The following is an 11,499-nucleotide window of genomic DNA, read 5'->3' on the forward strand; positions in this document are numbered from 1 at the left end:
GGAGTGTGGAAGTAATATTTGCAGCCAGCTCCGTGATGGTGCTCCATGATCTCCGATCGCGAAGGAGATACGATGCCAGAGTATTTGGGTTCAGGTCCTCGAACCCTCCACCATTCAGGAGCCGATGCCGAACAGCTGCAAAAGCTGGGCAGTGGAAGAAGGCATGCTCGGCTGTATCAGCTTCGTGGGAGCAGCGGTGACACTCCGGGGACGATGCAAACCGCATGCGACACAGGTAGTCACGGAAAAATCCGTGTCCCGACAATACCTGTGCCAGAGCGAAGTTTACATCTCCATGTTTCCGCGAGTGCCATTGCTCGATGTTGGGGATGACGCGGTGTGCCCAACGAACGAATCGTGAGGCATTCGGCGCTGCCGCGTCAGTATTCCACTGCTCCTGCCAAGCGTGGATCGTAGCTTGGCGTTCTTCCAGCCGAATCTGCGCTGCTGTTGGTGTCCCACTGATGGCTATGTCTGCTGCAGCGTGCTGCCGATGGTAACAGCGAGCGTCCTCCTTCACCAGCAGACAGATCGGTATTACACCCGCAAGTACTGCAGCTGTCTCGTACTTCACCGTTCTGAATGCGAACGCCGCTTTCAGCAGACACTCTCGTTGTGACGCGCAAGGGTGCTGGCTGCCAACCGGTTACACTACAGCCAGGGGAAACTACTTCACTCTAAAAACCTGTCGCGACGGACGAAGCTGGGACTGTACAGGACATTTATGATCTCAGTACTCACATGCGCCTCTGAGACATGGACTCTTTCCAAATCTGATGAAACCCCCACGTTCGAGAGGGAAGATTCCTTTACAGATTCGAGCACGAAGTGTTGATCTCACCATTGTGAAGTGAATAAGACTTGCCAGCCTCTGGTGGGCTGGTCATCTCATGAAAATGACACCGGACGACCCAGCCCGTAAAGTGCTTATAGGTCGTCCACATGGACAGAGAAGGCGCGGTAGGGCCAAACTGAGATGGGCATTGTAGCGTCCGCCAGAAACGGTAATAGGGACAGTATCGAGTAATAGCTTTTTCTCTTCTTATCTCTGCTAACCTCTTCTTTGTTGTAACGTGTGCATTAAGAGATGATGATGTTTCACGTGATAACTCTATAGAAGTAAGCATTGTTGTACAAAATAAGGCCCAGATGGGGAGCTATCTGTGTTCGCATATAGACATAAACGTTATTTATTATGCTTCAAAAGACACTACAACAACAAACACACACACACATCACAACAATAAGATTGAAATCGATATATTGGATGCATTACCTATCAAGGGGGTGTGTGTGTGATTTTTTTACAGATTACAGAATGCAATAACCAAAAGCAAAGGACACGTGATAGATCTATCAAACACCTTCGATTACACGGCGCGCATTTGAATACTTGAAATAGAATGACGATTGATAATAGGGTTGCTTCCCTCTGCCGGGAAAGCGATCTGCCTACTATCGTTAAAAAACAAATTCACTAGTTAAATGGAAACATGACGCTCGGGAAAAGGGTACGTGTCGTACGCCTCTTAAATCAGGTCTCGTTGCTTTATCATGTCCCTTCGCTCAATTGCACATTCACAATGCGCTTGCCCACCCACTCGGACAGTATCTGTTTCTCACTAATCTTGTATCACACGGTATCGAATCTCAATGTTGCAAGTGTACCGTACGGGCATAGGACGCGGCTTCGAGCTCCTGCTCAGCAACACTGCCTAGCTGCGGCCGTTCGTTTTATGCTCCGCGTCGGTTCCGTTCCCGTTCTCGTTCGCGACCGCCCGGTACGTGTAGAACACGTCGTAATTGCCGGTGTAGTCGCGTGGCATACCCAGCTTGAACGTGTCCGCCGCTAGGTATGCGGCACCGAGCGCCATCGTTGTGGTCAGTCGCAGCAGGCGCAAATCGTGCGGAAATCCTTGCATCCGCAGCTCGGACACAAAGCCATCCCGCAACAGGTCCCAGCTAAGCCACACCGAGCCAACGCAAACGATATCGAGCAGCTGCGTCGACGCACCGGACGCCGAGGGGCGCAACAGTTCCGGTGAGATTTTATCCTGCAACGCACAGACGGACCGGGCCAACGATTGGCCCGCTTCGTCGAACAGCTTGCGACAGAGTGGATCACGCTCGTCGAGGGCGGCTGTGGCCAGCCTGGCACACAGCCCCGCGTACGCCGTCTTGCAGAACCGCCCGTAACTATGGTCGAGCAGATCGTGCAACGTTCGCACGCCGAAATGCTCCTGGATCAGCTGCCAGACCCGTTCGATCGGATGCTTCGAACGCTTCAAATTGTCCCGATGGTCAAACACGGTCTTGATTGCGTTCCTTGCAATCCACCAAGCTGCAAGAGCGATTGAAATGCATTGGCATGAGCGATAAACGTCAGTCGGGAACACCCCGACCAGCTGTACACTTACCACCACCCTCATCCCCAATCATGTGACCCCATCCACCACACCCGTGCGTACTTCCGTCCGGATTGCGCAGCAGCGTGTTCGATCCCGTACCGGCGATGATCACCATGCCGCCCAGGTTCGAGACAGCCTGAATACTGCCGACCGTGTCACTGCACACCACGTACCGTTCCGCCACCGTCGGATAGTTCGTGTGGAGATACTGTTCCAGCTCGCGGTTCGTTTCCTCCGCTTCGGCACCGCTCAAGCACAGCCCGACAGCGGTCAGCTGTTGGTCGAGGGGTAGATTCGCTTCCGCCTTCGCCGCACGCGCCATCGCATCGATACGTTCGGCAACGCCCGGTATACCGACGGCCCAGTGGTTTGTGCTAGGGCCCTTTGCGCGACCCACAATCTGGCCGGCCTCATCGCAAATCACCAAGGTGGAATGTGTCGCACCGCTAAAAGAGAGGATAACATTGTTTTAATTAGTAAGGATATTTAGGAAGACATTCAATTTTCATGCATTCTTTATAAATTTATACCGGGTTAATAGCTATTTATATGGGTAGCTGGAGATGAGAGTTCCTGCTGTTTGAATCTGTGTGGCCCTGCTGTGTGTGGATCGTAACGATGGCTGTCTTCTCTCTCTCTCTTCTAGGCCTAACGACCTCGTAGGTCATGCCTGCCATTTCTGACTTACTAGACTTAATGATACCGCGTAGTTGGATGGTCAGTCCTCATGGGATTTGGGATTTGAATCCCGGTCCTGCCGTATGAAGTCAGCCTGGATGGTTGTCTTAGACATCATTAATTGGAGTCTCTCCTATGTAGCAGAAGCTTACCAAAGGATCAAGCAATCGACACTAAACCTCGTGTTGGAGAACGAAATGAAAACCGAACTATACCGTGATCTCTTCATCGTACAGCGAATTATACTCATCAGGCTCTAGTGGGCTGAGCATGTCATGATAAAGGCACCGGACAACCCAGCCCAGTAAAGTCCTTTGGGCCGTCCACATGGACAGCGAAGGTGTAGACCTCAATTGAGATACGGTAGACCGCTAGACCGTGAGCGGTATCGAGAATTGTTGAAGTTGGCCAAGTCCGGGATAAGTAAGTGGCGATGGCTGTCCATGAAATAAATCTTGCCATTTTTTCAGTGTTTTCTGACCTCTGAGTCTCTGGCTTAGATTCTGGTAATTGGATATTCGTCACTGTAAGCGGACTGAGGGCTCAGAGCGGAATGCATCAGAGATTCATCCAGAACCTCCTCCATAGTCAGCAAACTTGATGTGACAGGATCTCCCAACTTGCGTTCCGCTTAGGGCTTCCAACGGGCTTAATCCGCTACTACAAACAATATCCATCTTATTCAAGTTTTTTACCACCGTTTAGACGTATGCTCTCCCGACTCCTGGATGCAATTTTGACAGCAATAGAAGTACTGGACTAACTTGAAATTCTCATAAATTCTGATGCATTAGGGAGGTCCTAAAACACTATTTGGTGACTGGAATCTATCCCCTATTACTTTTGTGCTCATCATCAAAAGTCTTCAACTGTTTTAGCGATAGCTACTTCGAATCAACTGACATTGTCGTAATAGTACGTCCGTACACGATACAAAAAAAAAGATGACCAGTTGTGCTAAGGACACAGGTCCATCGAGACATGAAATTGTACAGCAATTCTTGGTCTGGCTTTCATGGCCCACTGGGGCTTTTTCGTGTAGCCTGAATAGCTGACCACTAACAAACGACTATTTTTATCTCAATCTGCAGCATTCATCATCCTCACATCACCGGTCCGGATTATACTGACAGCACCACGTATCGGGCTCGTGCACTTATTGAAGTCAATCATTGGCAGCTATTGTGGCGAGGTGATCAAAACCCATACGCCCCACTGTATGCCGGCATATGGTACGATCTATTCGTGAACGACCGCTGATTTATGTGTGCGTGTGCGCGTGTGAGGGCACAATGAATGCGAAATTTCAATTATCAATTAGCGCTCTGACGGTGTTGGCGAGGTCCAAGAAGATGGAGAGAAGTGTAGGAAAAAAAAAGGGCTGATGTAACACGGCGCTCACCATATATCGCTTGTAGCGCTTGCTGATGATGATGATGGCTAGACCCATAAAGTCTGACGTGTTATCGGCATCGCGGGATCTGCCAATTTCTCCCAACCAACAGCAGGCGTCCGATACAAACAATTTGACAGCGTTATCGAACCCTACGACACCACACGCGCCCCCTTATCTGGAGTGGATCTCGGCTATGGCATGTGGTGTTTTGGTGCGATTATTCACAAGCCCATCAATTGTACCCCGGCGGACATGGTAAGCAATCGGGTGGGGGGTTTTTTTTTTTTTGCTACTCACTTCCTTTCTAAACTATTAACACTTTTTGTCGCGAAGCCTCAGTAAAGCATCACCACCATTCGCTAGATTATCAAAACGTTTCTAAATGCGCAAAAACCTACTTTTGCAGGGTCGTCAAGCAGCTACAGATAAACCTAACCTAATATTGACGTCTAATAAAACGATGCAACCAGAAAACAGGGGTAATGCCGTAACACGAATGTAGCAAACAATTATAACAAAGAACAAACAAAAAAAAATCCCCTACCGATTAGCCTAAACACGCCGCGGGAGGAAAAGAATATTGATTTCGCCTTATCGGACGCACGATTAAACTTCGAGTGCTTTGTTTTGGATGGGTTGGAGTGTTTATGCACTTGGTCGGTACAATTAAAATACAACCGGAATTAACTAGCATACGGTTAATCTTTTCTTTTTCTTTCTTTGCTGTTGCACACTGCACTGAACCCATGTCCCATGTGCATCCCACAGTGGGTGTGGTGAACGTTGGATATAGATTGTGTCAAGGTTAGAACGTCAATTCCGCGAACCACTTGTTCACCGAAACCGGAAACGATACAGATTGTTGGTGTTGGGTGTACGATCGCTGGAGGTATCTTTGGAGGTAACGTAGAGTTTGACGTACCTGTGGATAAAGGAGGCTTGGGGCACAAAATCCCCTAGGGGGGGCTATAGGAGACTTGGCAGGACGCTATCATAACTCTATCCAGAATATTCCCGCCCTACATAGGACTGACGATCAAGTTGGTACTAAATCAAGTCAAGAAAGTCAGAAATGGAAAGCCTCAAGATCTCTTGGAATTGTAGTTCCAACTAATAGGCACTCGATAGGATTGTCAATAGGAATTTGACGATCCTATGGATATAGGAGGCTTGAGGCATATAATCCTAGGCAGACTACAGGAGATGTGGCAGGACCCTAACCGAAATCTATCCAGAATACATAAAACTGACTATCAAGTTGGTAGTAAATCAAGTCAAGGAGTTCAGAAATGGAAAGCCTCAAGATCTTTCGCAATTGTAGTTCCAACTAATAGACACTCCTAGGCTGACTACAGGAGACTTGACAGGACCCTAACCGAAATCTATCTAGAACATTCCCGCCCTACGTAGGACTGACTAACAAGTTGGTTGTAAATCAAGTCAAGGAAGTCAGAAATGGGAAGCCCCAAGTACTCTCGAAGTTGCAGTTCCAAATAATAGACACTCGATAGGATTGTTACGCTGGTCATGTACAGCAACTATGGAAGCAAGAGCGAGAGCGAGAACCTTAATCTAAGTCGAGCATCAACCATGAAAAGCTAAGCCCGCAGCACTCTCGTCGCTACAATCTCTAAACTTGGCAGTGAACTACACTCGCCTGACTACAACTGTAGAGCAAGGTCTGGGCTAATGTGTCACATCCACTGATAAGCCGCAGCCAGAAGGGCTAACAACGCTTTACGACAAACAAACCTCCGGCTAATGCAAAACAATCACTCATCTGAAACGGATTGATCTTGACGGTGGGGCCGTACCTTTCAGGGTACTTATGGTACTGCATCGCTCACCTTGAAATGCGTGTGGTGAAAAGGTAGTGAAAGAGAATAGTCGCCTTGGACCTGGAGGAGTTTTGTAGTAGTGGCATCGGTTGGTAGCACGAAAGTACCGGTATCAACTCTCATCAGGACCGTAACTTCGTACGCAAGACTTGACTATAGAGAGTAGAGGACTATTAAAGTCAACGAAGTAAGGGTTCGCTAGGTTCAACCATTATGGAGGCTTTTTTAAGTCTTGTAAGACTGCCTGGCCTTATTGCTAACTATGGAAGCTTACGTTCCCAAGAAAAAGTTAAAGAACTTCAACTGCTTCCGGTGCCGATCTTCATACTATGGATGTGCGTTGAAGGAACAGCCAGTTTTGATCAACTCTGATCGTTATGATTTCACTTTCATTTTGGATATTTGTTTTCCTTTCTGTATGCTGCTTTGGGTGAGGTGAAGGAAAGCAAACTAGGCTTTGCGTTCGTTTTTTTGCTTGATTTCGAAGGTTTTCTTTTTCTCTGCAGTGAACTGTTACGTCGCATGTTATGAAAGTACGGTGTTTGGTGGTTGGTCAATTTTGTTTCTCTCGCTCACTCGTAACCACATGTTGTTCGGTGGTGGTGTTTGCGTTTTGTTGGATGAAATAATGCATCATCGGTAAAAAGCGTTAGGATGGGGTTGATTCCGGTCCAATGGCTTCCGGGTGTAGATTGTAAGACTTCAACAGCTGGACGCTTCCTCGTGTGTCCACTAGAGGGGCACCCGCTTCTGCTAGCGATTGAATTCTACCATCAATTCCAAACACGGGATTCTAAAAATAAAACGCCAAGCTTCTTCTAAAATTGGAATTGACGAAGCATAGTGGGTGAAGAGTGATTGGATTGGTTTTTTATGGAAGCGAAATTGCTTCCGAAGTGCGAAAGGGCACTCACTGGCTAGTATGCATGTTGGTCTAACTTAGAATAATTAAATATTTTAAGTTAGTTGATCTTGTTGCAAGTTATTCTAATTGCTAACTATATCGCAGAACATATTTTCGTACGTATCGTACGATTTAGAATAGTTTAAAAAAATCATTTCATTGTTGGAGCGATCCAGTAATCTAGGCGGTCTTTGCATTGCAGGACCGAGGATCAAATCCTATCCCAGAACCACAAGTGAGGACGGACTATCCAACTACGTGGTATCATTAAGTCTAGTAAGCCATTAGATGGCGGGCATGAAGACATGGGACCACCGGCATCAAATCTCATCCGGACTCTGTTCCTCAGTATGCAAGGACTACCAGCTGCAGGGAATTTAAGCCAAGGAATCCAGGAATGGTAGGACCCCTAGACTTCCAGAAGTTTTAACGCCAAAGAAGTGGAACAAGAAAAGGTCTAACTTACCCTTCAACACCTCCGATATACATCGTGGAGCTTTCTCTCTCTCTCTCTCGCGCTGTATGTATGTAGTAAGATTCGAACGGGAATCAAAAGAAAACTCCGCTCACCGCACCAGCGAACTTTCGGTGTTGTGTGGTTGAGCACGTCGACTCTGCACGAGACGGCCTTCTGCTTTAAAGGTGCACTTTCCCTTCAGCGGCGAAACCAGATCATCCACAATCCACCCCGGGCTAGTGCGGCGGAACGACGTCCTCGAAGTGGTTCGTGTGGCGGTTTTGTGTTGATTGGAGCGGTCGCGCCGTACAATGCGGAATCGGTTTCGTTTTCTGGATCACCTTCGAAGTAAACGGAATTTTGCAACTGTAACAACCTCCCTATTCCGGTTTCGCGTGCTTGCGGCAAGGACCAAGAACCCTTTAGTCCCTTGCCGCGAGATTAGGGGAACACAACTTGTGGCATAAAATATGGGCAAGAAAATCGTAGACGTACGATAGCGGATGCAGGGTATTGCATCTCAGTACCCTCTAGCGATGGTTTTTCACTCAGTCCCGTGGCCACGCTTTTGTTGATACCTTGCCAACTGGTCAAATCGTCTCAGGTAACCTCTCGGGGTTCTGTCACACTACACGCCACAAACACACTGACACGCGCGCGAGTTTGTTTGCTGTATTGTTTATCAAGCCTATTTTTTTGTTGCTACTCACCACTACTAAACACCCACGGCGTTTTCACAAACGAGACGCAAATCTGGAGGATCTGGTTTGCCGCCGCGTGGCTTTTCCGCTCTGTACTGGCGTGCGATTGGCGTGGAATCCCGCCATTGAATGCGTCCGGTATGCGCTTGCATAGCAATATAGTCTGAACGAGTTTGGCTACGGCAGACTGGCAGCGAAAGGCCCCGCTGTGAATGGGCAAACAAACGGCGCCCGCGGATGGGGCGAATGGGGTGGTTTTGTTGTTGGACCTAACTCAATCTTTAAGCCCACACCCCGGACTCACCCTCCGTGCCCATTGTGCTCGTTCATTCCAACGCTCACGGGTGGTGTTGGTGGGTGGTCTCAGGGTGGGGTGATCAGATGGGATGGTTTGACTAGATACAAACATCGCTCAAACTGTTATCGTGGCAGTTTTTTTGTCTACTCCGTGCGCTAATTTGCCAGTGGCGTTATGATGATAAATGTGTTCGTGCATTCGGGGAAAGAAAAACCGGCGTGTACGGAATAGAAGATCAGTATCACATTTACAATTCTTTAAAAAAAATACATAACCAAACGCATTTTTCCGGGTCTTATAAACATAACCAAACACGAAAGTGAATGACAGATGTAAACAATCCATTTATCCAAAGTGACATATAGCATGACAGTTGAGCATGGGGATAGAAATCAATTTACCGATGAAACAATAAAATCTCATAAAAAATTACATCCTTTTTTAGGCACATTCTTAGTTAGTGGAAAGACTTATTTAATATTTCCTGCTAGTGGGAAACATTGTTTACAAAACAATCCAACTGCGATATGTAGTGCGCGTGAACCAACCTTGCCGTCTATATTGTCGGGTTCAATGCTGTCAGTCGTCGTGGCTGGTTTATTTACATCAAAACAGCGATTCGAGCGTATTTCTTGGGGCAAAGGGCCAACATTTGCCGGATTTCAAACGTGCGGAAAAAGAAACGTAAATTCTCAACCATATTCCACACAAACAAACTGTTTCTGCAATTAAATCGGCGTTCATTTTTACCCATTGCCGAAGGATTATAGAAGCTTGGCTCATCGGATCACCTAGTACCTCATCGAGTCACCGAAAAGTAAGAACCACGTATGTACAAAAGAAAACTCGCGGAAAGTAACCCAAAGATTGTGTTAATTCAGCTTTGAAAGGGCAAAGATACATTCCAAGGATTAATCGAGTAACGTTTCCGATACCGATCAGAATGGTGTTACCCAACTACACAGACCTGTCGGCAGTCCGGCAAGAGATACTGGATAATAATTTGCGTGCGAAAGCAATCATCATGGTAAGCTGGCGATGAAAAGTGTTTGCTTCCCATTTTTTCTCACACTTGTTTTCTTTTTTTGCATTAGGACATCACCAACTTCCGCGGTACGTTGCTCGAGCTGGAAACACTGAACGAAGCCGGCAGGGATAAGCTGGCCGCTCTGCGAAGGTGCATCGACCAGATGGATGTGTTGGCAAGGGATGAAACGGACAGCAAGCTGACCGAGGAGGTAGAAAAGAACCGCGAACAGTATGCCAAGTACGTTCCCAGACGCTGGTAAACGCTAGTCTTTCGCAATTCGTCCTTTTCCTTACGCACTCACCCTATTCCACAGAACACTGCAAGCGTTCCGGAAAGCGAACATAACGACCATGCTGGAGATCGAAAAGTCCAACAAGGAGGAACTGTTTGCGATGCGCCCGGAAGCGAGCGAGGTGCGACAGCGCAAGCTAGCGAACGCAGCTTCTGGCAGCTCGAAGACGTACCGCAGCTCGTCGTTGCTGCTCCAGCAGGAAAGTGTAACCGATCGGATGATTGCCATCTCGAAGCAGCTGCACGATACGACCCAGAAGTCGGCCGCCACACTTGACATGCTTGTGACGACCAGTGGCACGGTCGAGAGCACCCGGGACGAGCTGCTCAATACGGCTGGTAAGATCCATCAGTCACGCAAACTGCTCCAAAAATATAGCCGGCGAGACTGTACGGATAAAATACTGGCCATCTTTGGGTTGCTAATGTTTCTGGCAAGTGTTTTCTATGTGCTATGGAAGCGTTTGTTTTAGGGAATGTTTGCGGGAGCGGTTACTATTGAAACCGAGTGGGGTGATAGCGTAATGAAGGAGTGGTCTGGTGACCGTTCCTTCGGTAGTGAATTCATCCCGGACCGTTCCTTCGTAGTTAGGGTAAAAAAGAGTCGTTTAAGCATGCAATACACAAATAGGATGAATTTTAGGAACCAAAAAGCATTCTACACTGCCATCCCATCCCGGATGTTCTTACGGCTGTTAGCTTGCATTTTAGTAAACTATCTGTAATTAATAGTCCTATAGTAATACGGCTAGGCCGGTCTCGTTGCAACGGGGACTCGGGATTAGACAGAACGGCCAAACCGTAGACATCGCCTCAAAGTAGATTTAAGATCGTACAGTAAAAGGTGAAGTAAATGTTTTGTTACATTATCCCTTCCGTGGATGACAATTGCTAGAACGTCGACTAAACAGTAAATGTCTTCACAAATCGACCGTTTGCTAGTAAAAGTTAAAGAATAAATTGATTAATTGAGATAAATTTGCTCTTCTCTTTCGTAAACTGATCGTTGAAGACCTCTCTCCTGAGCCTAGCGCCATCTAGTGTTCGGGTCGCAACACTTCACTCCAGCCCCCTCTAGGGCCTGGTCACGGTGAATCGAGAGTGTTGTAAAGAAAACCTGTGATGAACGTAACAGGGATTTTCGCACGAGACGAGATACGACTTTGGCGATCCCCGATCCCTGATTACCAAGAAATAAGGGATCTAGAAGCCATGATTAGAGATCTGGGAGACAGAGGGCAGTGTATACTGCATCGAAGAATAAGGATCCTGGGACCCCAAATCAGAGAATTAAGTCACAGAAAGCCAGAAAAGAAAGGCCGAGACCTCTCGGATCGTAGTGCCAAGGAAGAAGATGAAAGCCAGACATGATAAGTCGAGACCTCTCTAGATTCTTATGCCAAAGAACAAGAAAAAGAGATCCCAAAACAGAGGTCTGGGACTGAAAGTAGGTATTCGGGATCGGTGAGTTGGATCCCAAATCATGGATCAGGTATCT

General features: G+C 47.4%; 2 protein-coding genes and 1 long non-coding RNA gene across 10 annotated transcripts; 2 read left to right on the forward strand and 1 right to left on the reverse strand.

The window, feature by feature from the left end:
• Positions 1–1,162: 1,162 nt before the first annotated feature.
• LOC118506999 (N-acetyl-D-glucosamine kinase) lies at positions 1,163–9,003 on the reverse strand. 2 transcript variants are annotated; one of them, XM_036044888.1, is made up of 4 exons: positions 8,392–9,003; positions 7,691–8,022; positions 2,418–2,854; positions 1,163–2,341 (listed from the first exon to the last, which is right to left on the reverse strand). In XM_036044888.1, the coding sequence occupies exons 2-4, from the start codon at positions 7,711–7,713 to the stop codon at positions 1,716–1,718; spliced, it is 1,086 nt and encodes a 361-aa protein (XP_035900781.1). In that variant the 5' UTR covers positions 7,714–8,022; positions 8,392–9,003; the 3' UTR covers positions 1,163–1,715. The 2 variants fall into 2 exon arrangements, with proteins under 2 accessions (XP_035900781.1, XP_035900790.1); XM_036044897.1 differs by having other exon boundaries at positions 8,177–8,993.
• Positions 4,199–5,012, forward strand: LOC118507029. The gene is made up of 2 exons (XR_004905579.1): positions 4,199–4,737; positions 4,889–5,012. It is a non-coding gene; the product is annotated as an uncharacterized LOC118507029 (long non-coding RNA).
• A 214-nt stretch (positions 9,004–9,217) lies between the features above and the next one.
• Positions 9,218–11,000, forward strand: LOC118507006 (vesicle transport protein SEC20). 7 transcript variants are annotated; one of them, XM_036044960.1, is made up of 5 exons: positions 9,218–9,364; positions 9,443–9,508; positions 9,623–9,707; positions 9,775–9,947; positions 10,024–11,000. In XM_036044960.1, exons 3-5 carry the CDS (start codon positions 9,624–9,626, stop codon positions 10,472–10,474), a joined length of 708 nt encoding a protein of 235 aa, XP_035900853.1. In that variant the 5' UTR covers positions 9,218–9,364; positions 9,443–9,508; position 9,623; the 3' UTR covers positions 10,475–11,000. The 7 variants fall into 7 exon arrangements, with proteins under 7 accessions (XP_035900853.1, XP_035900828.1, XP_035900806.1 ...); XM_036044935.1 differs by having other exon boundaries at positions 9,221–9,364; positions 9,443–9,497; positions 9,562–9,707; XM_036044913.1 differs by having other exon boundaries at positions 9,231–9,364; positions 9,451–9,497.
• The last annotated feature ends 499 nt before the right edge of the window (positions 11,001–11,499 follow it).

Source organism: Anopheles stephensi, chromosome X, assembly GCF_013141755.1.
Source record: "Anopheles stephensi strain Indian chromosome X, UCI_ANSTEP_V1.0, whole genome shotgun sequence".
In the NCBI taxonomy this organism is placed as follows: domain Eukaryota; kingdom Metazoa; phylum Arthropoda; class Insecta; order Diptera; family Culicidae; genus Anopheles; species Anopheles stephensi.